We start from the raw sequence: 24,748 nt of genomic DNA on the forward strand, positions 1-24,748 counted from the left end.
CCAAGGGGTTAAAGAAGAAGAAAAATGAGCGAAGCATGCTCTTTTATGTTCCGTCTTTCTAGAGATTCAGGCATTATGGTTTAAACGCGTCCTCGATCATTCCGTGCAGGCGATACTTGCGATGTCTGCTTTAAATGATGTAATGTTATTAGAATGGTGACGATCAATAGCGTTAGATTTGTCGTCCACACGGGAAACACACGTCTCGGTAGTATTACTTCTCGCGTCATACGTTTAAATTGGGAACATCAGACAGAAATACATCCCCGATTATTTAGGTTGAACGATTACTCAACATTTAATATAAACAGGAGCACTTTGGTCATTACGACAGCTCTGCTGGTTGGCCGGATGGCCTAGCACTTGTAACAGCCTGGTTTACAATGCATAATATGCTTAGCCGGTACACGCTCTGCGCGAATAACAGTGCGGCTTGTTTAACGACTCGTGACACAAACACCAGCTTCCCACCAGGTTTGTCTGCCTTTGGTCACCTCAATTTAATAATAAAAATGTAGGAAAGAAGCCAGGAAGTGCTACATGCAATCGAGAAACTGTCACCCGTGGAACGCGTAACGCTCTAGGAAGCGGAAAACACTAGGGAAGCAATGGATCGGGCGTCAAACACTCCCTCATATCCTTTGTAAAGTGTAGTACACAATAAGCCGATCAGGCCCCCCCCCCCCATTCTACAATTTATTTCGTATACTTTTAAAGACACTTGGACGAACTGCTGTTCTTTTTTTTTCCTGCAAGATTTTCAGAGACTGTTACTGGAGCGCTGTTTCGACTACTAGGCTCATTTTATCACGTTGTAGTGACAGTGAAGAATCAGACACTGCCGGAAGCATGAGTTAAGAATGTAGCTCTTCATTTGGCGAGCTTGCACATCGGCAGGCTCCTTCCTCTGCTTCTGATCGTCAAGAGTGTGCTTGTAGCACTACTCGACTTTTGCAGTGCGACGCAACTAAAAGCGCGGATCTGAGCCCCGCATTCGCTTTTATGGGGTTTTTTTGCCGCCTTCTCATTTCCTCTCTCTTCATCTTTTTATCCCCACACCCATTTCCCCGTGCAGTGCTGTTGAGGTATCCTCCAGTGAGAGACAGTTACGGCACTGCACTCATCTCTTCCATTCTCTTTAAAGTCACTTCACACACACGCGAGCTTGTGTCCAGAGGGACATGCAACACTCGAATGACAATGTAGCCGCGAGCACTGTCGAAGCAGCTTGACGGGTCAAGTCCGTCCGCTATTTATAGATGTGTCACCGTGCATTCCGAGTAATCGCTGATATTGGCGTACATTCGAGAATGTGTACAGCAATCTTCGCGTCGCACGCGCAATCTGATTAGGCAAGCCTCTTTTGCTATAGAATGGGCGACAACGTTAAAAATGTCGGATAGCTTCACCTGGCCATGAGGTATAGGCGGCGAGCACGGGCATTCGCTTTTTGTAACCTATCACTCTTAATTGAAACAAGAACGTTCACTCGTATCAGTCTTCTAGTTTGTTGTAGTGAAAGCTGAACGACAGGGACAACAGAAAGGCACGTTTGACACACACACAGCGCTAACTTTCAACAATATATTTATTTCCAGTTCTCGTCACGATATATACCCTCGAAACATCATACAGCACGTGTAAACATGAACAACAACAAAAAGGAGCAGTGAACCACAAGCAGGCACTTTTTTTTTTTGCCACACAGGTTGACAGACATGTACACATTTAACACGAACAAATATATTCGACCTCTTTTGGGGATAATGAAATGGAAGGCTTATTGACGCATGGGGTGTCACCAGATGTTGATATGCTATAGCGCCTATTGTCAAGTGCGTCATCTCGCACCTGCTTCTACTCCTGATAACAGTTTTTTTTTAAATATGTATTTAAGCCACTTCTATCATGTCACTCCACGCATACGAAACTTGTGAAGAGGGGAATCGCGAAGATGTGTATCAGTGAAGCACTGAAGTCATGCCAGCCCCTAATGCATGATAGTTTCGGACGGCAAGTCTCACCCGGGTCACGTGCCCGTGTCAGTCGCAGAAGGATTGCTTAAAAAGGCACAGGGAAAAGGTTCGAAGCATATGGATGGTACAGGCACCGACATAAACAAAAGAAAGGTTGCTGTCCTACCCTACATGCATAGTTTCTCCCGCATGGATAAACTAGAGGCTCAGCGGTGGTCCAAATTTTGCGCGTCGCTAAATCACCGCAAACTGCTATCTCAAATATGGAGAACTGTGCGAGGTCTACGTTCTGTTCCGGAACAGCGTTTCCCGTGTAAGGCCGTAGCACTATTCCAGCGCCGACAAGACATTGATGTGGCGGAACACTTCTGTGCTATGATTGCGGGCCAACCAACTCGCACAGGTTCGCTTACATGGAACCGTATTCCATATTCACGAGATTCACGCATGGATCTGCCTTTCACAACGCAAGAGCTTGACGCGGCGCTCGCCCTATGTAATCGGTTATTGTCGTCGCCTGGTCCGGATGACATATCTTACCGTATGCTATGTCACCTTGGTGAACGGGCACGAAGTGCGCTCCTTAATATCTATAACGAGTCCTGGTAGGAGGGCAAAGTTCCTCAAGATTGGAAGATCAGCCGCCTGGTACCGCTTCTTAAGCCTGGCAAGTCTCCCCCTTAGAGCTTACTTCATACCGATCAATTGCGCTGGCAAGTTGCGCTGGGAAGGTAATGGAGCGAATGATCCTCGCCAGATTTGAGTGGTACCTTGAACATTACGAAATCTACCCGGACGCCATGGCTGGTTTTCGACGCCACCGATGTTCTATCTACAACGATATCGATCTGGTAATCCATGTTCAACACCAAAAGACGTGTAAGAGGTTATCGGTCGCAATGTTCTTAGATATAAAGGGAGCCTACGACAACGTTCTTCATGACGCCATACTTGAAGCATTGGAATTGGTGAGCCTAGGCGGTCCATTATATTGTTGGACACGCAGTTATTTGCATAGGCAGACTCTATTTCTTAACACTGAAGCTGGCCCAACCTCGCAATATTATACACACCATGGAGTTCCACAAAGCGGTGTCTTGAGTCCCACGCTTTTCAACCTTGTACTCATTGGTCTCGTGGAACGACTTCCGAACACAGTTAAAATATCAATGTATGCCGACGACATCTGCGTCTAGGCATCTGGTGTGACACGGCCGCAAGTACGCGCCAGGCTTCAAAAAGCTTCCACGTCAACATCGGCGTACTTAAATGAACAAGGCCTCAAGATCTCGCCAGAAAAATGCGCATTGGTCGCGTTTAGGCGAAAGCCAATGAGATCATACGATGTCTCAATCGACGGTCAAAGCATAACTTATGTCAGGACGCAGCGATTCTTAGGCGTAATCATTGATCGTGACCTCTGCTGGAGTCCTCATGTGGCCTACCTAAAGAAGCGCCTGAGGGATATTTCTAATGTGTTTAAGTTTCTTGGAGGAAAAGTCCGGGGTACTTCAGTACATGGCATGCAATGATGCAACTGTACAGGACACTCTTTCTTGGGTATTTGCGATACAGCTTGCCTGTGCTGACCAACAGCTGCAGAAGTAATATCCGTACACTCGAAAGCATCCAGGCCCAGGCACTTAGAGTGTGTCTTGGATTGCCGCTGTGCTCGTCAACGGCTGAAACAATTGCCATTGCACACGATTGCCCAGCCAAGACCCATATATTCCTGGAAGCGCTCAGAGCCCACGTAAGACACCTTGCTCGAGCCCCTGCCCATCACCCAGCCTCACTGCCAGAGGATCGACCACGTGCTTCCTTTTGTGAAACAGTCCTGCCCTATCGTGCATACCTTCCATCAGGTCATACAGCTCCAGCGAAAGTTCCGTTTCCACCATGGTGCTTGGCTCAAGCAAAGGTTCGACTAATGGTACCAGGAATACGAACAAAAGCCCAACTCTCGTCTCCAACACTCAAGCAGCTTTCACTGCTCTTGCTGTACGAGCCGTACAACGAGCATCATCATCTATATACTGACGCTTCAACCACGGTGAATGGGTCTGCAGGATCGGTGATCTTTCCTGCAAAACCCTCCACCATAAAGATTCGACTATCTCACCAGACTACATTGACTGCCGCGGAGCTTGCTGCTATCTGTTGTGCACTTCGTGTAATTTCTGAAGAACTACCCAAGAAATGGAGCGTGTTCAGTGACTCCAAGGCTGCTCTTCTTTGTTTGGTTTCTGCCTTACGCCGAGGACCCCACGAACAACTAGTTTTAGAAATCAGACTGCTGCTTTACCACTTCGTCGAGCAAGAACGCGACATCACGTTACAGTGAATTCCAAGCCGCTGTGGCATAATGAGCAATGAACATGCCGACGCAGCGGCACGATCTGCACATGAGGAGGGCTTGCAAGACTCCATTCCATTCTCAAGAACAGACGCTGCAATGAAAATCCTTGTGCTTGCAAATGAAGCCATCAAAACTTCATGGTACACACCAAGCTTTAAGCATACACGTCTACACCGACTGGACCCATCCCTTCGACTTCGACCCCCATCTGGACTCTCTCGACTCGAAACAGCAGTACTTTGCCGAGTGTGGTTTGGTGTCGCCTACACAAGATCTTTCGCCTTCCGAGTCGGTATGAACGACAGCGCGGCTTGCTGTCACTGCGGCGGCGAGGAGACTATCGAACACGTGCTTTGCCACTGTCCTCAATACAGCGCGCACCGGCTGTCACTAGCGACCGCGTTGGCACGCCTTGACGACAGGGCACCTTCAGAACAGTCAGTTTTGGAATGCCGGCATGAACTGTCGTCGCAGCGAAAGTCGGTCAAGGCTTCGTTGACCTTTTTACGTGACAGTCGCGTATTAGAAAGACTATAATGACCCCATTCCGTCGTGTTTAATATTTTTTTCTACCGATTTTATTTTTGTCACGTTCTTCTTTCCATCTTTACTTCCCCTCTCCCTTCCCCTAGTGCAAGGTAGCAAACCGGAGGTTTGAACTCTGGTTAACCTCCCTGCCTTTCTCTCATTTCCATCTCTCTCTCTCTCTTTTCTCCCACAGATTAAAAAAGATTGCTGAAAGGAGTGACATCAACGTTTCTTCTTCTTTTTTTTTTGGCGCCTAATACATTGGTGAGACTGTGTAGAAACACAAGGCCAGAAATAATCACAGGTACCGCATGCGAAAAAAAAACATAAAGACAAATTGATTGATTGCATCGCGCGTGTGGTATACCTCATTCCTCTCGCATGTGCACGATTCTACATAGGTAAAACTGATAGATGCATAAATGACCAGCTACGAGAACACCATAAAAAAAAAGTAAACAACGTGGCTGCTGACGTTTTTCTTGCGATCCATTGCCAAATATTCAAATGCGAACCCAGATTTAAAAAAAAAAACAGTTATGAGTAGAAGCAGGTGCGAGATGACGCGCTTGATAGTAGAAACTAGAAACACTTGGTGACACATGCCTCAGTAAGCCTTCCACTTCTTATCCACGAAAGAGCTCGATTATTTTTGTTTGTGCTGAACATGTAGTGCATGTCCGCTAATCTGTGTGGCAATAAAAGTGCCTGCGTGTGGGTCCTCTTCTTTTTTTGTTCATTCTTACCGACATTTTACACGTGTTGTATGACGTTTCGAGGGTATACATAGTGACGAGAGGTGGAAATAAATATATTGTTGAAACTTAGCGCTCTGTGTGTGTGTGTGTCAAATGTGCCTTTCGGTTGTCCCTGTCGTTGAGCTTGCGCTAGCATAAAATAGAAGATACCGTACCAACAAGCCCCTATAGCTACCCTCACTGTATGACTCGCACGAGAACACCAGCGCGGAGCCTCGCATCTTCTTTCGTGCGGCTAGGATGCATTGGACGGTTTCCTCGTCTTCGCGCGCTCACTTTCGCCGTAAACTGCGCTTAGGTGGCCCTCGGGGAGTTTTCTTTTGGCATGTCTTGTCACTTTTCATGTATAATCATTGTCTTAAGCCTACTATACCTCAACCGGTGCAGTTTTTCTTCGACTGTGCTTTATTTTGTTTCATTTTGTTATTACCGAGAAGAAAAAGAAGAATTTTTGAGCGCTGCTTACAACCGTTGATCCGCAAAAACGCTATTCATGAAGATTGTGCCCTAGCGTGTCGTTAAAGAAGTCCTCAAGTTAAAGATTTTTTTACTGGGTTTTGCATACATGGGATGTAAGCTGTTAAGATGTAGGCTGATTCGTAAATACAGAATGTAGGCTGATTATGCGAAAGAGCAAACTGAGCCAGTTGTGTGGAGTTGGGGTAGTTCCACCATCGTGTGTGTTTATACTGCTCATCATCAACGAAGCGTACTCCCAGTGCAAATGAAAACGTTTTATTTCATTCCACTTGCGATAAATGCGAACAACAAAAAATCAATGTAACGCTCATAGTAGGGCGTATAAGCAATGTTATACTGCCGGAATGAATTTTTCTTAGCAAGTGATGAATGAGTGTCGTGAACAAGGACATATAAAAGTAGACACTAACAGGAGAGCAGTAGTCCCTGAGATTTTCGGGCTGTTGGCCAATAACACTGCGCTTAGGCATGATTGTTGGAAACCGCCACAGCAGGGCCGTAGCCTGGGGATATGTTTTACAGACAGAACATGAGCCGAAATTTTAATCCTTACTGGAACACCCTCGAAAGTAAGTGAAATATGTTACAAGCAGACTAAGAACAACCCTTGAAATTAAGAGGTGGTTGAAAAAATCTCCCGAAGATAACAGCTTTGGTTAGAACATTGCACCATAGAATTACGATGGACGACTCTACGCCTATATCAAACCCAGCAACCATGACAGGGATCCTCCTTAGATAGCAGCGAAGAAGTGTCCCGAACTTTAAAAATTCCCCCTCTGTATACGACCTCTCCTGCAATTCAGACGCATTCCCAAGTCGCTAATTTTAGAAGAGAAGACACTCTCATTATTTTTTATGCTGTGGATTAAGATGTCATGCAGACCTTAAAGTCCGTAGAGCCGCATAACAGGCATAAATGTAACAAAGAAAGAAAGAAATTATGTCCGATAAGCAAGCCTTACCTGTGTACTCTGGAAAACATATGGTGAGTGGGGACTTTTTGATTTTCTCCTCGAAGAGGTCTTTTTTGTTGAGAAAAAGGATTATAGATGTGTCGGTGAACCATTTATTGTTGCAGATGGAGTCGAATAGCTTTAGGGACTCTTGCATGCGATTCTGAAAGTTTTAAAAGAAAAATAACCATCATTCATGGCAGTGAGGTAGAAGTGTGTAATCAAGACAAGGACATTTCGATATGCGTTAAGAACCACCCGTCTGGGACACCATCTTTAACATTGTCTTGCGCAATCCCTCTTTTATGCCTACCTTATACCTCCTTTTACTAATATTCCATGCCGCATTCAACCCAAAACTTCACACAAAGGTTATTTTTGCTGTCCGCTTCAACTTTCCCTAATATTCATAACTGGGTCCAGCATCTTTCTCAAGATTCACTATCTGCAGCAAAAATTACAAGTTACTGTACCTGACTCTCACTTGTATCCCATAAATTCAAGGTGGAAACCGCTAGTAGATAACATGCCATTATGAACAAATCGCGAACAGGACCATTAAAACACAAATAGAAATACTCAAGAATTATACTACTGTGTATTATAAAAGAGCTCTTCGTCCTTTATACAAAAGCGGCATAGCCAATATCCGCTGTAAAAACTAAAATGTTCAGATTTCTCTGTTATGACTTTAATCTCTCTGCTTGGGGTCGATTTCTCCACGACTGTACGTGTACCAAGAGCTAAATTGCACGGGAGTAACAAAGAGACATTTGGGCCCGGATACACAGACATACTTTCAATAAGGCTGTTGGTATGATCATGCTGCCGCCAATCGTGATGTCGAGCATATTATTAGTAAAGATGACCGGTCAATGGCAAAGAGGCTTTACGAGCTTTGTTATCAACGTGAAAAGCATCTGGTTCTTTAGACACATAATGTAGCAAGTAGCTGAGTCGGACGAAAATGAAACTGATCACAGTGCAATGAAATAATTTATTAACAGATATCAGTCCTAAGGAAAAAGAATTTAGTGCCCCAGGGATGGGCTCAAGGGGACAGTCGCACTTAGCATTATTTCATAGTTCCGCTGCCAGTAATGTGATGGGAGTATGCCTGAGCGTGAAAGCAAGAGGGAATTGACTATACCGCGCAATAAAGCACCCTAACGCTAGAAATTCTTAGTTTATGCAAGCAAAATCAACGCTACTGGAAAGTAACCAGTACGTATACCAAAGAAGGGACCCCCCGCGGTAGTTTAGCAGCTATGCTGCGCTGCTAAGCACGAGGTCGCGGGATCAAATCCCAGCCACGGCGGCCATATTGTTATGGGGGGCGAAATGGAGGAACGCCCGTGTCCCGTGCAATAGGGGCACGTTAAATATCCCCTGATGGTCATAATTAATCCGGGTTCCCCCCCTACGGCGTATCTCATAGTCAAGTCGTAGTTTTGGCACGTAAAACCCCAGAATTCAATTCAACCGAAGAAGGGATACAAGGTGAGACAGGCTACTTACGGTGGTTTCATCTTCGTGAAGAACTTGGTCATATTCGCTCATGGCTACGCAGAAGATTATGGCAGTGACGTCTTCAAAGCAGTGGATCCACTTCTTCCGTTCGGACCGCTGTCCTCCCACGTCAAACAATCTGCAATAGCGGCAGAAGAGCCTCAGGCAAGAACGCACTCACTCTGGTCTAATTCGGTTGGAGATTTGTGGTTGTTATACAGCCTGCTCAAGCGGCACTGGCCAGATACCTTTCTCAGTTGGATCTTTTACAAGACACTCGCATTCTCGCACTTCAATTAATCTCTTAGTATTTTTCTTGGTATTTAATTTCGTTAGCACTCTTTTAGCCAGGTGAAACTAATATATTGACAGTGACAGTGATTTGACATCCTTTTGAATGTGGCGGCGGCAGTATAATGCATAGTACAATTAAGTGTTTCGCAAGAATTTCAGGCAACCACATTTTCACCATCAAATCAAGGCATGCTGAGATCTTACCCGGCATTCGTCGAATTATTTTGCTGTTCTACAAAGAATCGTCCAATTCGCTGTCGCGAATCTGATAATTAAAGAAAGAAATACTGAGGTGCCATGTTCTCTGCCGCAAGTCACGAAAGTATTGCGTGAAATTGCCGGTCTCATACAGTGAACGAAGGCAACTTATCCCTGACCTACAATAACGTGCTGTACTCTTTAGCACTGTGTATAAAACATTCTCTTCAGTTTAAAGAACGTGCATGAAATGCACACGACTTTGTTTTTATCGCATGCTGACACTTAAGTGCATATGAAGGCGAGTTCAGAGGTGCATGAAACTTGCAAAAATATTTATATTATAATTTAGATTTACGGCTTTGCGTGGGCACACGTTTCGAAGTTTAACAACAGTCTTTCGACAGCAGGGTCCACCTGTCTTTCTTAAAACGCGTACGATCAAACATGAGCGCAGACAGCTGTGGCGGTGTGCCCAACACGTGCGTACTGCTAACCCTACTCGACAAAGGGCATAAGCGTCATAACTTTCATCTGGAGTGTAAAAACTTTTGGAGAACATATGAAATCTGATAAAGTTGCATATTTATTATGAATGTCAAGAAAACAAACGATGACATGAAAGTTGAAGTAGTTCGGCGCTGTGGCACCAGTTGAACCGCTTCCCAGTTAGCACGAACATAAGTATCGTATGCTCTGCTAACCGCCATATGAAAATTTCAGCAGCAGCGAAACTTTCTTTTACCAGCCACGCTGGCTTAGCGGCTATGGTGTTGTGCTGCTGAGCATGAGATTGCGGGATCAAATCCCGGCAGCGGTGGCTGCATTTCGATGGGGGCGACATGCGAAAACGCCGGTGTCTCGTGCATTGGAGGCCCGCTAAAGATCCCCTGGGGGTCAAAATTAATCCGGAGTCCCTCACTACGGCGTGCCTCATAATTAAATCGTATTCTTGGCACGTAAAACCCCGGAATCAAATTCAAAACTTTTTTTTTGTTGAGACAAAGATGGAAAGAAAGTCATAGAATGATAAACGCTTCTCACTTCAGTGGGAATGCCGTGAAAGCACCTTGCGCTTTGCGATACTCTTAAATTCTGCAATAATGGCATACATTCGCACATCCTGCGCATTCAGAAGTTTTTGAGGGAGCACGAGCTGGATGCTGTGCATATAGAACTCGGCAAGTGACGGCAAGTGAATCTTTCATCTTTGGTAAAAACTTCGTTTGAGTTTTTTAAACATTGTAGTCATATGGCTAGTTCGAAGGCCTGTGGACGTTCAAGAAAAAATAACAGACAAAAAATTTGCCACCTCACTTTGCAAGACTAGTGACAATGAGCTACCGCATAAATGGTGCGACGTCCCTGGTGCTTTAGAATTAGAGTTAGCCCTTGCTCTTTGCAGTAAAAACACATTGCGCACCGGTCGAAACTGTGACTACGTGAATTAATTTGAAATGAAAGTACCTACACTGGGCAAATGAAGGGGCCTATTGCCAAACTATCAGGTCGGCTGATTCCCTATTATTATGCCACAAAGCGGTTGTTCATTGACTTATTGGGAGAGCGTTTTTCTCTTGGAACTTATACGAACAGATTGCCTAACGAACCATTAGGCGATTGGCCAGTGCATCATTAGGAGGCAGACCTAGTGGCTCTTTGGGCAATGTGGCACTTTATGCAATGCTTCACCGTGCTGTTTAATGGTTTCTAATGGTCCGCAGGAAGGCCATCTGGCAGTTCATTACTCAGCGAGCGGGCACATCGGCGGTTCACTATGATGGCTGGGCGATATTAGTGTCCCATCACGGGCTTCTGTCGCCTGGTGGGCATACCGAGGGTCACCCCAGTCGCAATACCTTCTACAACTGAATTGGCCGTTCTTGCAATGATGGCAGAGTGAGAGAAAAAAGGCGATGGCCAACACATTTAGATGCTGCATGTATCGACGCAACTTTCTGAAGGCCGTTAGCACTGTGTCAGCCTGTGTAGCACTGTGTAGATTTGCTGCATCACTGGATCAAAATGACATCTTGTACCGTAAAATGTAGCACTTAAAGCATATATGAGGATGACTCAGACTTCGTAATCAATGTGCAGAACCCTTGACGAGAAAAGAAAAGCAACGTTAGCACAGTAAATGTTTCAGAACCACATGAATCAGCCAAGTCACGCGCGAATGTAAGCTTTACTAGCGTATGTCGGCCCTTTAACGTTTTTAAAATCATCTAGTGAGCACTCAAAAGACACGAAAATATACCCTGAACTAAAAAAATGCAACACTTGCATTTTAATCTGGCGCGTTGTTAACGAACCTGGGGTACTACTGTGTGCGCTGTGGGCACTGCGCAATTTATTTAGAAGACGAAATTGGCGGCCTTGCGTGCCCAAATGTCGACAGGGATGCACTAGCATTCGGTTGCTGCTTACAAAGGTGCTTATGCAAACTCGCATGATCAGACGTAGGGTTCAAACCCTGTTCATGCTTACAGCCTATGTTCACTATTGACTCTATTCAACAAAAGTCATAAGCAACCTAAATTTCATGCCCACTAAGCCCACGTATCATGTGCGATCTTTATTTAACATTCAGCATGATTCCATGTATTCTCATATGATATGTGGTATTACTGCATATTTATGTCATGGTGCTTGTAGGCTTTTTAATAAAGCACAGTGCGTGTTATCTACTGTACTGAAGAACATTTTCAATGCAGGCTTGTTATTGGTACTCTAGGTTTACTGACAATTTGTGACTCACCAAGGTACTCCTAAATCATAGAGGATCACAGAAAGGAAACTTACTTGAAATTTAAGTTCTTAAAGGAAAAGTGAACCTCTACGATGCCCGTCGTTTTGACTCTTGTCCGTAGAATGTCCTGTTCTGTTGGCATATAGTCTTTCTTTCCCAGACGGTCTAAGTCGTCCAAAAAGCTGCGCAGGGGGGAATAAAAATGATTAGCAACAGCACTGTAACATGTGGGAGAAATCACACTATTGTCATAGTATGGTGCCTTTTATGTGTCATTCGCTTACTAAAAGATGTAAAGAGGCGTATGCCTTTCGCGTATGCGTACTGTTTACACGGCCACATAGAAAACGAAGTCGTTGAAACGCAAAAGTCGTAAAAGAATTACTTAAATTTAAGTTCTTATAGAAAAAATGAGATACTCATAAATTTGACTATCATCCGTAGAATGTTGACTATGGTCATAAATTGTCTGTTATAACGTGAAAATACATAAAACATCTTTTCACATCTTGAAAATACATCAAACTGCTTCTTACACCATATTCCTCGCCGAGGAGTCATAAATAAATATACGGCGGATGGCTCATTTATCAAAGCGTTTTATTTACTAATTTAGCAGGAAATTTCGTTGGTACCAAATATTAACAACGTGCGGGTACAGTGTGCATGCAGAACCTGCTTGGTTGGTGAAAGCGTGTGCGCCGTCCCAGTTTCCTGTCATGACCGCCAAGCCATGCTGTGATGACGCAGTTACAAAGAAATGCGAAATGACATTGGCGACTACTTTGCAAAACTGCTGCTACAATAGGAAGGGCTACTATGTGCAAAATGAAGACGCCTGCATCGGTTCCAGCTCAGCGCCAATATTATGCGATCTATTGCTCGCACGATGTGACTGGAATCTGGAGGGCGAACAAATAGAGTCGACAGCGTTTAAAGCTCTTCAGGTATGCGGGCGATCGTGTTGCGTTCTTCAAGACTTTTGAGCTCATTGCATCCTGAAGAAGTGCAAGAAATCTTAGCCGTTTTCCTCCACTGTTTGTCCCGCCTGACCCTAACCAATGAGCTACCAGCTGGATGCCAACTTCGATTCCTCGACTTGGTGCTTTGTTTCAACTAGACCCACATTTTCTGGAACTACGACTCGCACTCAAATAAGAGCGTGCTTCCGTTCGCGTCAACATACTCTTAGTTAGTAAAACGTGTTATTGCCTCTGCTGTCTTGTGCAGATTGTGCCCGCATCAAGTTTAACCTCCACCGGTTTTCCTGGCCAACGCCTGAGAAGCTTGGCTTAACATGTACTGGCATATTCCTTTCGAGACTCTAAGGCAGCAATTTAAAAAGGCAATCTCATGCAGTGCTGGCATACCTTATGGCCATGTCGTTATCTCAAAATACTAAAAAAAAAAAAAAAAATCTGCGGGAAGCAAATGCATCTATGTACTGTTTTCAGCGCCTTACAAACCGGCAGTCTTATGCGGGCGCGTAAGCATAGTTGGTTTAGACTAACCAATTCTCGACAAAACAATACGAACCGGTCTGTGCAGTGCAAGACAAATGTTGTCTATGAAGTCCCTTTTACGTGCAGAAAAGCCTATGAAAAACAAACTGGAAGGGGACTAAATGACAGGTTTCGGCCGCATTCCCACTCACTGAAAGGAACAACAGGCAGCACGCTGACTTTGCCTTACAACGTATGTTGGGCTGTTCGCTTGTAGAATTGGCGCCTCTCTCTCCCGGTTCTAATAATGTAACAGTCAATTCGTGCTCTTGTGCGATCTATGGTGAGGGTATCAAAATATGAAACCCCCCTATTTGCGCCCCCGTGCCCCTTCTGTGTCTCTTGATACGAAGGCGGATGCAATTTTTTGGCGACACACAGGTCTCCACAATACACTTTATTTTTTCATGTTGTGTGATGTGTGTTTTGTAGCTTTATGCATGTATCTGTCGTGTGTCCCGTGTGCATCCTTTCATTTGTCATCGCATTCACCTGAAGTAGCATGCTTGGCCTGCCGCTAGTGAAACGTCTCCTGTTTTCATCAGAGGCTCTCTCTCTCTCTCTCTCTCTCTCTCTCTCACGGTGTCTTTGATCAGGCCTGTTCACAGCGACAGTACCGGGAACAGCTACCACGTGAGATTTGGGAGGCGTATATCTTTCAAAAGAAAGTACCGCATTTGTCGGCGCGGCGTTGGCATTATTACATAACAAGGCGATTATATATCCCGACAGCCTGTAACTTCCCGCTGGGGCCTTGAAGGTATTGAAATAAATAAAAAAAAATAACTAGCATTTTGCTTGGGGCTTGCGCGCCTTGTCACCCACCATTCTTTTCTTTGCCTCTATTACCTTTACTTTTGTTATTGTTGTATCGTTTCTTTTTTGTTTTAGACGTCTACAATAGTTATCTACTAACCTTGTTACTCCTTTGCGTACTCGGTTTATTAAATGCTTGTCAATTTATCCGCCCAATAGTTCTACTTCACTTTACCGCAGCTGCCAGCCGACCTTTCGTTTTTGTTCATTTTGCTGGATGACGTAGAAATTATAGCACTGTGATGTTGGCTATCGCCAAATACCCTCCCAGCCTTTTTCACCGTAGATGTGCCTATCTTTCCTATTGATATAGCATCAGTCGACAGTCAGCGCCTTTGTTGCATGTGTTGTCTGTATTCTTGCAGTCCTGTTTGTCCTGAAACACAACGTGCGCTGTGTTTCAGAACGTTCAGAAACGTTTTTTGTGTTAAGAAAAAATAGTCTCAACGTATTCTTTCTTCTAGAATCTGTAATTAAAGCGCTAGAATTAGTGCTTTATCCGCCGTATCTTATTTATCGGTTCAGTGCGAAATGCATGCGTGAATAGTGGTCGCAACTTGAATACAGGTCGGAAATCATTCGTACTAAGCACGAGGTTCCTGTAATTGTAAATCGTGGAACCATTGGTCGACAAGACAGCTACGAAGGTAGTTCCCTAACGACACTTCCTGAAGGACTCAAAAGTCGCACAAAACTAATAGATAAAGGTTTTACGTTCCTGTTTCCACGTTGCTGTCTATGTTACGGGGGTACTACACATTACAATGTTCCAGCACGGGCAATGCGCGACGAATTGTACAGCGACCAGCAAACCCGTCTGCAGCAGGGGAGCGATGCAGCAACAAGCGCGTTTGCGGCGTCCACCGTAGGCCGCTATAGCTCGAGAAAACAGGCGTTCCCACATGGAGTATTGTTGATACGCGACTCGTGCTGCTCGCTATACAATTTGCTTTCACAGCCCCACTTTATCGACGATCGAGGCGAGCCTCATAAGTCACCAGGATGAAGAGTGAAAGCGGGCGTTATCGCCTTGCGCGACATATCGCCGACTGCAGCGGCGGTCTTCGCTGTACAGAAGGTATGGCGAGCAGCGATGGCCTGCCAATAAGGGCACCGCGCTTGCTGAGAAGGAAATTGACTCGACCTAGCGACCCCCACCACTAGAGGGCGCAAGGGCAACCGCCCATGCACTCTACACAAGTGAGCGATTATCGTAAATTAAAGCTTCGAAGTTATCTTTTTAGCTTAATTTCAATTCATTTATTTTATTTTTATTGTTACAGTCAACGTCTGATGCTATCATTGTAAAGGTAAGGGAGAAGTAGTTGGCATCGCCCCATGTGGCAACGTCAGCTGCGAGTACATTTAATGGGGAAAAAAATAAAAGAAGAAAGAAAGCACCTCGTTGTATTTTCTGTTTCCCCTTCTGTCTGACCTTCTACTCGTGCCATTGGCGGAAGCCAGTGTAGCTACAGCAACTGCAACGATCTTCCCGGTTTCCGACGTGACATTGTGATTTTCAGGTTTAATTTAGGCTCACATGACGCAATACCTCTACGGGCAAAATTTTCTCGATCTAGCCACAGCATGCGATAGGAAAATTAATTTCTTTTTAAATTTTTAAATACAAAGCCTTGACAAAACAGTTTGGAAAGAAAATGGCAGTGCAGCAGCAGACGCCGATTCACATTTTCTGTCACGATAATCTCTCCAGACTTTAGAGGGGTTCCTTGTTCATTTCATCTACGGGCACGCGAAGTACTTTGTGCAATGTACTTCCTGGCTTCGACAATCCCGTGAATGATAACAACCACGACGATCATCATGGGCCTAAAATGAGCGTTTTTCTTTCGAAGCTCATTGCGAACTCTGCCAGAATGATGGGATCGAAATCCGCCGTAGCGACGGAAAGGGTAGAAGCCGCCGCCGCCGCGCGGGGGGAAGTGGCGCGGCAGAGCACAGTGCCCATTGTAGGCTCCGCCGCCGGCACGCTCCAGAAAGAAAGGAAGAACGAGCGCTACCTCCTTTCTAAAACAGCGCCCTCCTGGGTGGTCGCAATCATCGATCGAATGGGGCAGGCTTTGAATAAAAGCTTCTCCCGCTATTTTCTGTTTCCCAGAACCTCTCTAACAAGTGTAGCGGAAACCGCAAGCCGGCGCCGTCGTCCACTTTGAGGCTTCCCTGCGACCAGGCTCTCCGGATTCCTCGCGTGCTATAGTTAGCTCGGCGGAGGCGTTCATCCCAGTCGCTGACAGAGAAGCGCCTGGGGACCATTCAGAAGAGCAAGGTTACGTCATGCAGCTCGCGCCGAACGCGGCGCGTCTTCCCTCGCTGTAAATGGGCAATCTTTGCTGGGCCAATTGACAAGAAAAACCCACGAGGCTCCTAACGAGCAGAGCGGGAATCACGCCGCCGTCGCCGAGGCAACTAGCCCGCGCTCGCTTTCGGCCCCAGCGCATGCGGAGAGCTCGGGTCGTTCTTTTACACGACCGCTTTCAAGTAACTCTGATGCGAGCCACGAAGCGTGTACGCAGAAACCTCGCCAAGACTGCCGGGCACCTGCAATCGCTCGCGCCACGGCCGCCCTGCTGGCCAGTCAATCACGGCTGACGCAGCGCGTCCGGTACAGGCGCCTTATGACCGGAAAGGATTAGGACAGCGTGGCCCCAGCCACCATCGGAAGCGAGCAGAGAAACGCGACCTTGCCGGCTCTAATGAAACACAGTGCCCTCTGCAGCTATATAGTGTGCAAGGCCATCGGTAAACCCGACGTAAACGGAATGTAAATAAGAAAGTTAGACCTAAATATAGATATGTGGAAGGATTAGGGACTTTTCCCGCTCTTGGCTGCTCGGACCAACACCATTTGTAAACGGTTCCAGGGGAGGCGGGTGCAGCGTCCTTCAACGCACGTAATTACGTAATCAGAGAAAAAATGTGACCTTCAGAAAATGCTCGACGCGAGAAGGTGTCTGAAGTGAGAGCTGAAAATATGAGTCTTAATGAAATGATTTCAGCTAGCTGGGTATAAAGCAAGCAGAACAGAAAAGATTCGGGATCGCTTGCAAGGCAGCTGTTTTCATGCGCTGATTGAAGGCCAATAAAATGCAAAAAAATAAACGACAATAACATAACAAAATGGTAACTTGAAGGGTTGCTCTCTTTACATGAAGTGTTTACTTGGTGTTTAAGTTTTCTGAACGAGTCGTTAACGCTTTTCAAATGACGATTGTTGCTATCTGTATAGGTAAAAACCACTGTTGGAGTTCTCAAAGAGTATTAAAAATAGATAGCAGTAGAGTTGTACATGAATATGTTGAGGAAGACAGACCTAAGCACGAATGCTTAAAAACACACGTAATTTCGAACTATTATCGTTGGTCAATGCGTTCAAAATATTCATGGCCCCTTTCTTGCCGATCTGGAGCAGAAATGAGCGCTTGCCTGCGTCTGTGCTGGCTGTGCTGTGCTGTACCGGTAGCGTATTACATCTGGAAGCAAGTGGTAGCGACGGCGGAATCCGAGAAGCGCAACTTTACTTAGTAAGAATTTAATACTCACTACTTGGCGGAGTCGTTGAGCTGATACTCGTTGGAGCGCCCAAAACACTCTTGCACCCCGGAGTCTGTCCATAGCCTCTTCATGGCACTGAGCAGTTCCTCAGAAAAGGGTTCCGTGTCCTCCATACGCGCCACGACGTCAAACACCATCTTGGCGTCCGCCTGCACCAGCAACCAACGCAGCAAATCAGAACAAGCCGGTTTCAAATAAGCAACTGTATTTTGAAGCGCAAACAGTCCGCAACACTTAAGGTACGTCCTCACTTGCGGAAATAAGCGCGCGCAAGGCGGTGCGCTTATTTCGGCAGAGCTTGTGATGTCGTCTTCTCGTCTCGTGTCCCGTCTACGTTTTGCGCTGTGAACGCCAGGATGGAAAACCAACAAGCCCAAGCTGCTATTCTAGAGAATTCTTGCCGCAAAAGCGCCTTCCGCGGCGCGCGTCTTTAAGCGCGCTGCCTTGCGCGTGCTTATTTCCGCAAGTAAGGACCGTACCTTCACAGTCTAAGAATCAAGGGAGCTCTGGTGACTCCTGTTGCGGAAGTAAATGCGCGGGAATAAATGCCTCAAACGGTTACTGTTCAAAGCGGGCGTGCGTGCGCGCGTGCGTGCGTACATACGTGCGCGTGTGGGCGGACGTGTGTGTGTGAAATGCCGCTCACTCAAACCATGGTTTTCAGACGTCACAGCAACACTTACTGACTGGCTGACTTTGTTTAATCACAGGCAACAAGTTAGAGATCACAAATGACAACGTGATAGGAAAGACGAAACCACCGAGATGAAACAATAATTACAAAGTGTGGTTTGACTCGCACCTGCATTCAAGATTGTAAGTGCATTGCTTGCCCCACGAAGAATGCCCAAGCTGCAGCTGCAGCTGAAACGCAGTTAGTATCGAAGTATGCGCACTTCGACCGCTGGCGTGAGCTAGCTGTAAAGAATGAGCTGCAAATTATTCGAACGCACTAGTCCTATAGCGTTCTATGACCTTCTCTCATCATAATAAAGTTGAAATTGAATAAAATCAGCTAATTTATTCCCATGCACGAAGCGAATAGAAACGGAAGGAAGCGAATGTGATACGAATAACTTCTCTTAATGAAAGGGTTCGTAAGATCCTTACTTGAGTGAACAAAGCGGAAAACTCTCGATTACTTTTGTTATTACCTGCGCTCATGCTTCCCAAAATTTCAAACATCCTGCTTTTTTTTTTTTTTTTTTGCTACCCGCCAACTGCACGCACCGAAATTTCGCATTGCAAGACTGAGATTCGTGGAGAAAATGACGGCAGGTCAACCTCAGCAACAACAAGAGAAAGTAAACGGAAGAATCGTCTGGTTGCAGCCGCGGCGCAGCGCGCCCATCTGGATGCTGGCACCGCGTATCGATCGACAGAAACACGCCGAAGAGGATAAGAAGCGCTGCTGTTGTGTACTCTGCACCGAGATGGCGGTGCAGTTTTTCTCTCCCACTCGAGGTACTCGCTTGTCGTCCGCAAAAGACTTCTCCACTGCAAGCTTGCTGTGAATCCTTTCTCCTGTCCTCGTTTCACTTGAAGGGCTGGAAAGACCGGTGAGAACACGCTGCCGGGCTACAGCTAGATGCCGATGAAAAAAATAATAATAATACTAAGCATTTAAAAAAATAATATACACAGAAACACTCAGCGGAAGGAAGCAGGGTGGAGCACAAAATGGAACGTGATAAACAGTTCGTTTGAAATTTTTCCAGCTCTTGATTTGGCGTCTTGGGGCACGCTGAGGCTTGTCAGACAAGCACGGAACTGAAACAGGCATGCAACAGTTCAAATTTCTGCTGCCCTTTGGTTCGTTATAAGTCGTTTTTTGTTATTTGTGTCGATCCGGGTTACCGACTCGTTTTACGTCCAGGACAGCTGAACGAAACGGAAAATGATAACGCGACCCTACCGGCATAATAATGAAAAAAGCTTCGGTTTTGGCTTCCAGCCTATGTTGCAGTTTCGAGGCCCTTATTCAAAAAGGAGGTCATGCGTAAGGGAGGGTTCGTAAGAACAGGCGCCATTCAATCGTAATAGTGAAAATTATATTGGGGAAAGCGGATGGCGAATGAAAAAAAGGGAGTTCTTACAGAGAAAAAAAATTTTTGAGAATTGAGACCTAGTGCCGTGGAGAAAGTGATGACAGGTTAAAATTCTTTTTAAACGGCCCCTAGACCACCCAGAGGTCAAAATTAAGTTGTGGTGTTGCAGTTGTGCAGGAGTCTGCAGAAACACGTATACGTGTTTCTGTAGAGTCTCGCGGCTATAGCCGCGAGACTCTTTCGAAATGGTGCCGTAATAACGGAGTTATACCCGTTTGATGATCGAAACGCGGCCCACGCTCGTTTCGCTCTTTGCTACGCTCCATTCGTCGGCTGGTCTCCTCCTCGCCGTGTGCTCCTGCAAATGTCACGTGACGTACTTCATCACCACGACTCCACGCTTCCCTGCTACCCGCTGTTGCCGCCGTGCTGGCCCGTGCTCCTGCGAAGCGTGCCGCTTGGACCCTGCGTTGCGCGCACGTCTAGAAAGGCTCGCCTATATAATGGATCCGTACGGTGACACGGCGTGCCGAAGCAGCCCCGCTGGAGGTGAACAGCCGCCATCACCGCCTTCCCCAGATTGTGGCGACAATATTGGTTGCTACTTTCTGCTGTTTTCGCCCACTGGCTGTTAGCCCGTACCGGTCTAATCACATCACCGATGCAGGTGCGCGTGCCGCACCGAAGTGGCGCTCTCAAACACGTAAATCACCGTGGCGCTATGATTCTGGCGGAACTCCAATGCGCTCGAGCCAGGCATTGCGCATGGCGTCATCACGAGGCATCCGGTGTCGCGTCGTTTCGTTTTTCCAGTCGGCGCTTTTGCAGCCAAGCACCATCCTCTAGTCAATGCGCAACACTATCGCACTCTGTTCGCGCAGCTAATCAGACCGTTAAGCACGCGTGTGTTGGAATGCGAGCTATTTGGCACTTTTGTTGCGGGTCGTCGTTACCAATTCGGAAGTGCGCACAAGCGAGCAACACGACTAGCAAGAGCAGAGAGCGCACGTACTTGCTAGTTAGAGTGTAGTAGGTTCTTGTTCGACCAATACACAGCGCCTGCTCCTGGTGACATCACCAGACATACCTGGCGACGTCACGACGAGCGCACGGGATACCGGAATGACCCGGAGAGGAGCACGGTCGCGTTTCTTTTTTATTATTATCTCGTGGCGAATCTGCGGCGCGTAGCGCTGCAGCGTTCGGCATCGTTGATCGTGACGGCATTCTGAACTCGATGCGCGTGTTTACTCGAAATGTTTAAAAAATATCAGAGGTGGTTTAGGGGCGAGAGAAAACAAAGACAGGAAAGGCAGGGAGGTCAACCAGAAGAGCATCCGGTTTGCTACCCTACACTGGGGGCAGGGGAAAGGGGGAAAGAAAGAGGAAAAAGGGAGAGAGTAAACACTGAGTGCGTGTGGGAGAGACACCACACAGAGGGACACTTTAAACGGTCTCTTAAGCCGGTGCACTTCAAGTATTGCACTAGTGCACGAATCGTTCTTCGAGCCAGTGACGGGTGTGGCCACGGTCCGAGTATCTCTGACTCTGTGAAGGGTCTCGAGTCCGGTCGGTGTAATGCTGCCCGCAGAGACAGGCGTTGGACATCGTAGCGAGGGCAGGTGCACAATAGGTGCTCGATGGTTTCCTCGCACCCACAGGAGTCTCACATCAGGCTCTGGGTCATTCCCAAACGATAGGAGTATGCGTTCGTGAACGCCACTCCCCGCCACAAGCGGCACAGCAAGGTTGTTTCGCCGCGGGAAAGGCTAGATGGCAGTTGTAGCCGTAGCGTGGGGTCTAGTTTATGTAATCGGCAATTGAAGGCACTTGAACTCCAGAGCTCTTGTGACTTCTTGCGTGCAAGTAGGCGAAGTTCCCTGGCAGCGTCCGACCTCGCCAAAGGTGTTGGGCGCATCTGTGTACCTTCGTGGGCAGACCGAGCAGCATTATCAGCTAGGTTGTGGCCGACGATGCCACAGTGAGCAGGAATCCATTGATACATAATGTGGTTCCCTCTTTCTAGAGCATGGTGGTGCACTTCCCTGATGCCAGATATTATCTGCTCGTAAGTTCTGTGCTGTAATGCAGACTTGATACTGTGAAGAGCTGCCTTAGAATCACAAAATACGACCCACTTCTCTGTTGGCTCTTCAGTGATGTACGTCATAACGGCATGGAGAGCTGCAAGCTCTGCCGACGTAGATGTAGTCATGTGTGACAATTTGAATCTAACTGTAACCTGCCTAGCTGGAACAACGAATGCTGCAGTTGACCTGGTAAGTGAGGTCGAACCATCGGTATATATATGAATGTGGTCATGATACGTCTGGTGCAGTAATAGGAGCGTAAGTTGGTTCAGCGCCGGCGGCGGATGATTGGACATTTTTTTGTAATTCCAGGAATAGCAAAATTCACTTGAGGCTGTCGCAGGCACCGCAGGGGAGATGAAGGCTTCGCCACAGGTGTAAAAGATGTCGGTATGTACTCTTGATGAGCGCTAATCACTCGTGAAAAGGTCGCTTGAGGTCTCTCGGCTGGTAGGGAGGCCAAATGATGGTCGGGCATCCTTAATAATAATATATAATATATGGGGTTTTACGTGCCAAAACCACTTTCTGATTATGAGGCACGCCGTAGTGGGGGACTCCGGAAATTTTGACCACCTGGGGTTCTTTAACGTGCACCTAAATCTAAGTACACGGGTGTTTTCGCATTTCGCCCCCATCGAAATGCGGCCGCCGTGGCCGGGATTCGGGCATCCTTGACAGATGGCGAATGTGCACTCTGAGAGAGTCGACAGCTACATGTGTCTGGATTATATGGTCTCCCGCGATGGCACTTGTTGCTGCTGTTGAGGTGCACCGAGGCAGCCCTGAACACGTGCGTAGAGCTTGACCTTGTATGCTCTCCAAAGCGCGAAAGTTCGTCGTGCATGCATTTGACAACATTGGTAGACTGTAACGTAGGAGTCCGGGAAACAGTACCCTATATCGCTGCATCATAGAATGAACTGGTGTACCCCAGTGTTTCCCGCAGAGAAATTTGAAGATCTGAGCAATGGCAACTAACTTCTTCAGAAGACGCAGTGAGGGCTCCACGAGAGGTTGCGGTCAATGATGACGCCCAGAAAGCGATGCGTCTTAACATACGATACAGCTTGAACATTGATTGAAACTGGATACAATGACATTTGTTTGCGCGTAAAACCAACCAATGCGCACTTTTCAGGAGACACACTAAGGCCTTGTTCTCGTAGATAAGACGCCGTCATGGTTGCCGCCCGCTGAAGCCTGGCTCGTACCTGAGGGCGTGTCACCGCAGATGCCCAGATGTAAATGTCGTCGGCATAAATTGAGACATGAACTGTCTGCGGTAGGTACTCCGCTAGTCCTACCAGGACGAGGTTGAACAAAATAAGGCTCAACACTCCACCCTGCGGCACACCACGGCAGATGTAATGGTCTGAAGTTGGGCCGTCTTCGGTCTGTAAGAAAAAGCACCTCTCAGTCAAATAGTCATGAATCCAATGATACATCCGGCCACCAACTCCAACAGCCTCAAGTGAGTTCAGTATGGCCTCATGGGCGACGTTGTCGTATGCTCCTTTTATATCTAGAAAAAGTGCCACTGATAGGTGCTTGAAGCTTTTTTTTTTGATTTGGACCCAGGTTACGATGTCAATGACGTTGTCGATGGACGATCGACCTCGACGAAAGCTTGTCATGGCGTCCGGATAGATGTTGAATCGCTCTAGGTACAATTCCAAGCGGGCAAGAATCATTCTTCCCATCCCTTTGCCGACGCAGCTCGAAAGCGCAATCGGACGATATGATGAGAGCTCAAGCGGAGACTTTCCAGGGTTCAGAATGGGGATCAAGCGGCTCGATTTCCATTGTTTAGGAACGGCGCCGTTCTGCCAAGACTCATTGTAGTAGTTGAGCAGCTCATCACGTGCGTCATGTCCAAGGTGGCATATGGCAGCATAGGTGATGCCGTCAGGTCCTGGTGACGACGAACGCCTGCCGGTCGCCAACGCAGCATCGAGCTCTTCGAGTGGAACTAGCACGTTCATTTCGGGTACACGTGCCTCAGGGGTGTCATTCAGTGCTGCGTTAGTAATGATGGCCACGGACCCAGCAACCCGTGCACAGAACTCTTCAGCCACTTGAAGTTCCGAGCGGAGTTGGTAGAGGGCCAGAGCAGCAAATGGCTTCCTTTGATGCGGAGATGAGCGAAGACCCCTAATCGTTCTCCATATGTGCGAGAGCGATTTTCGGGGATCAAGCGACTGAGAGAAAGTTTTCCATCGCTTGTCTTCCAATTTATCCATACGACGCTGGACTTTCTTTTGTATACGTCGGGAAGCCCTCAGATCCAATACGGACTTCCTGCGCCGATACCTCATCTCCGCCTGTCGGCGTGCCGAACGCAGCCTCTCCAGTTCCATGTCCAAGTCTGTTCGCCTTGCTGACCTTGTAAGCGAGCAGATGGATGTTTTCAATGCCTCTGCGATTGCTTCTTCGATAGTCAATGAAAGGCCTTCCCGACATGCGTCATCCATATCCTTCTTAAACTTTGACCAATCAACTGTACGCAGGACAGCAGAGGAGCGTTGCTCAACTCCTTTAATCTTTATGTACGTTGGAATATGGTCGCTTCCATGTGTTTTTATGTCCGTAAACCATTGGACGCCAGAGGAAAAGCGCCGTGACACCAAAGTTAAGCCCAAGCAGCTACTGTAGGTCGTGCCTCGCATAAATGTAAAGCTGCCGTCCTTCACACAGCACAAATCATGGTCGGCAGCAAAGGAGGCAAGACTCCTGCCTTTGGAGTCAATTTTAGTGCTTCCCCATAGCTGGTGATGCACGTTAAAATCACCTGTGATAACCCAGGGGCCACGGTTCATTAGTAATACTTTCTTAAGTCATTCGCCTTCAAAGTGACCCGCTGGGGATATGTAGGCTCCAATTAGTGTAAATGACGCATCCTTTTTTTG

At 46.9% G+C, this 24,748-nt stretch overlaps 1 protein-coding gene across 1 annotated transcript in view; it reads right to left on the reverse strand.

Moving 5' to 3' along the window:
• Positions 1 to 24,748, reverse strand: part of Galphao (G protein alpha o subunit) — a 151,252-nt gene that overhangs the window by 9,187 nt on the left and 117,317 nt on the right. The window contains exons 4-7 of the mRNA XM_050194390.3: positions 17,690 to 17,850; positions 11,864 to 11,992; positions 8,576 to 8,705; positions 7,067 to 7,220 (exon numbers count right to left, since the gene is read on the reverse strand). Of these exons, the coding sequence (XP_050050347.1) occupies positions 7,067 to 7,220; positions 8,576 to 8,705; positions 11,864 to 11,992; positions 17,690 to 17,850 (574 nt within the window). The remainder of the gene's footprint in view (positions 1 to 7,066; positions 7,221 to 8,575; positions 8,706 to 11,863; positions 11,993 to 17,689; positions 17,851 to 24,748) is intronic.

This window comes from Dermacentor andersoni, chromosome 1 (genome assembly GCF_023375885.2).
Source record: "Dermacentor andersoni chromosome 1, qqDerAnde1_hic_scaffold, whole genome shotgun sequence".
Taxonomy (NCBI): Eukaryota; Metazoa; Arthropoda; class Arachnida; order Ixodida; family Ixodidae; genus Dermacentor; species Dermacentor andersoni.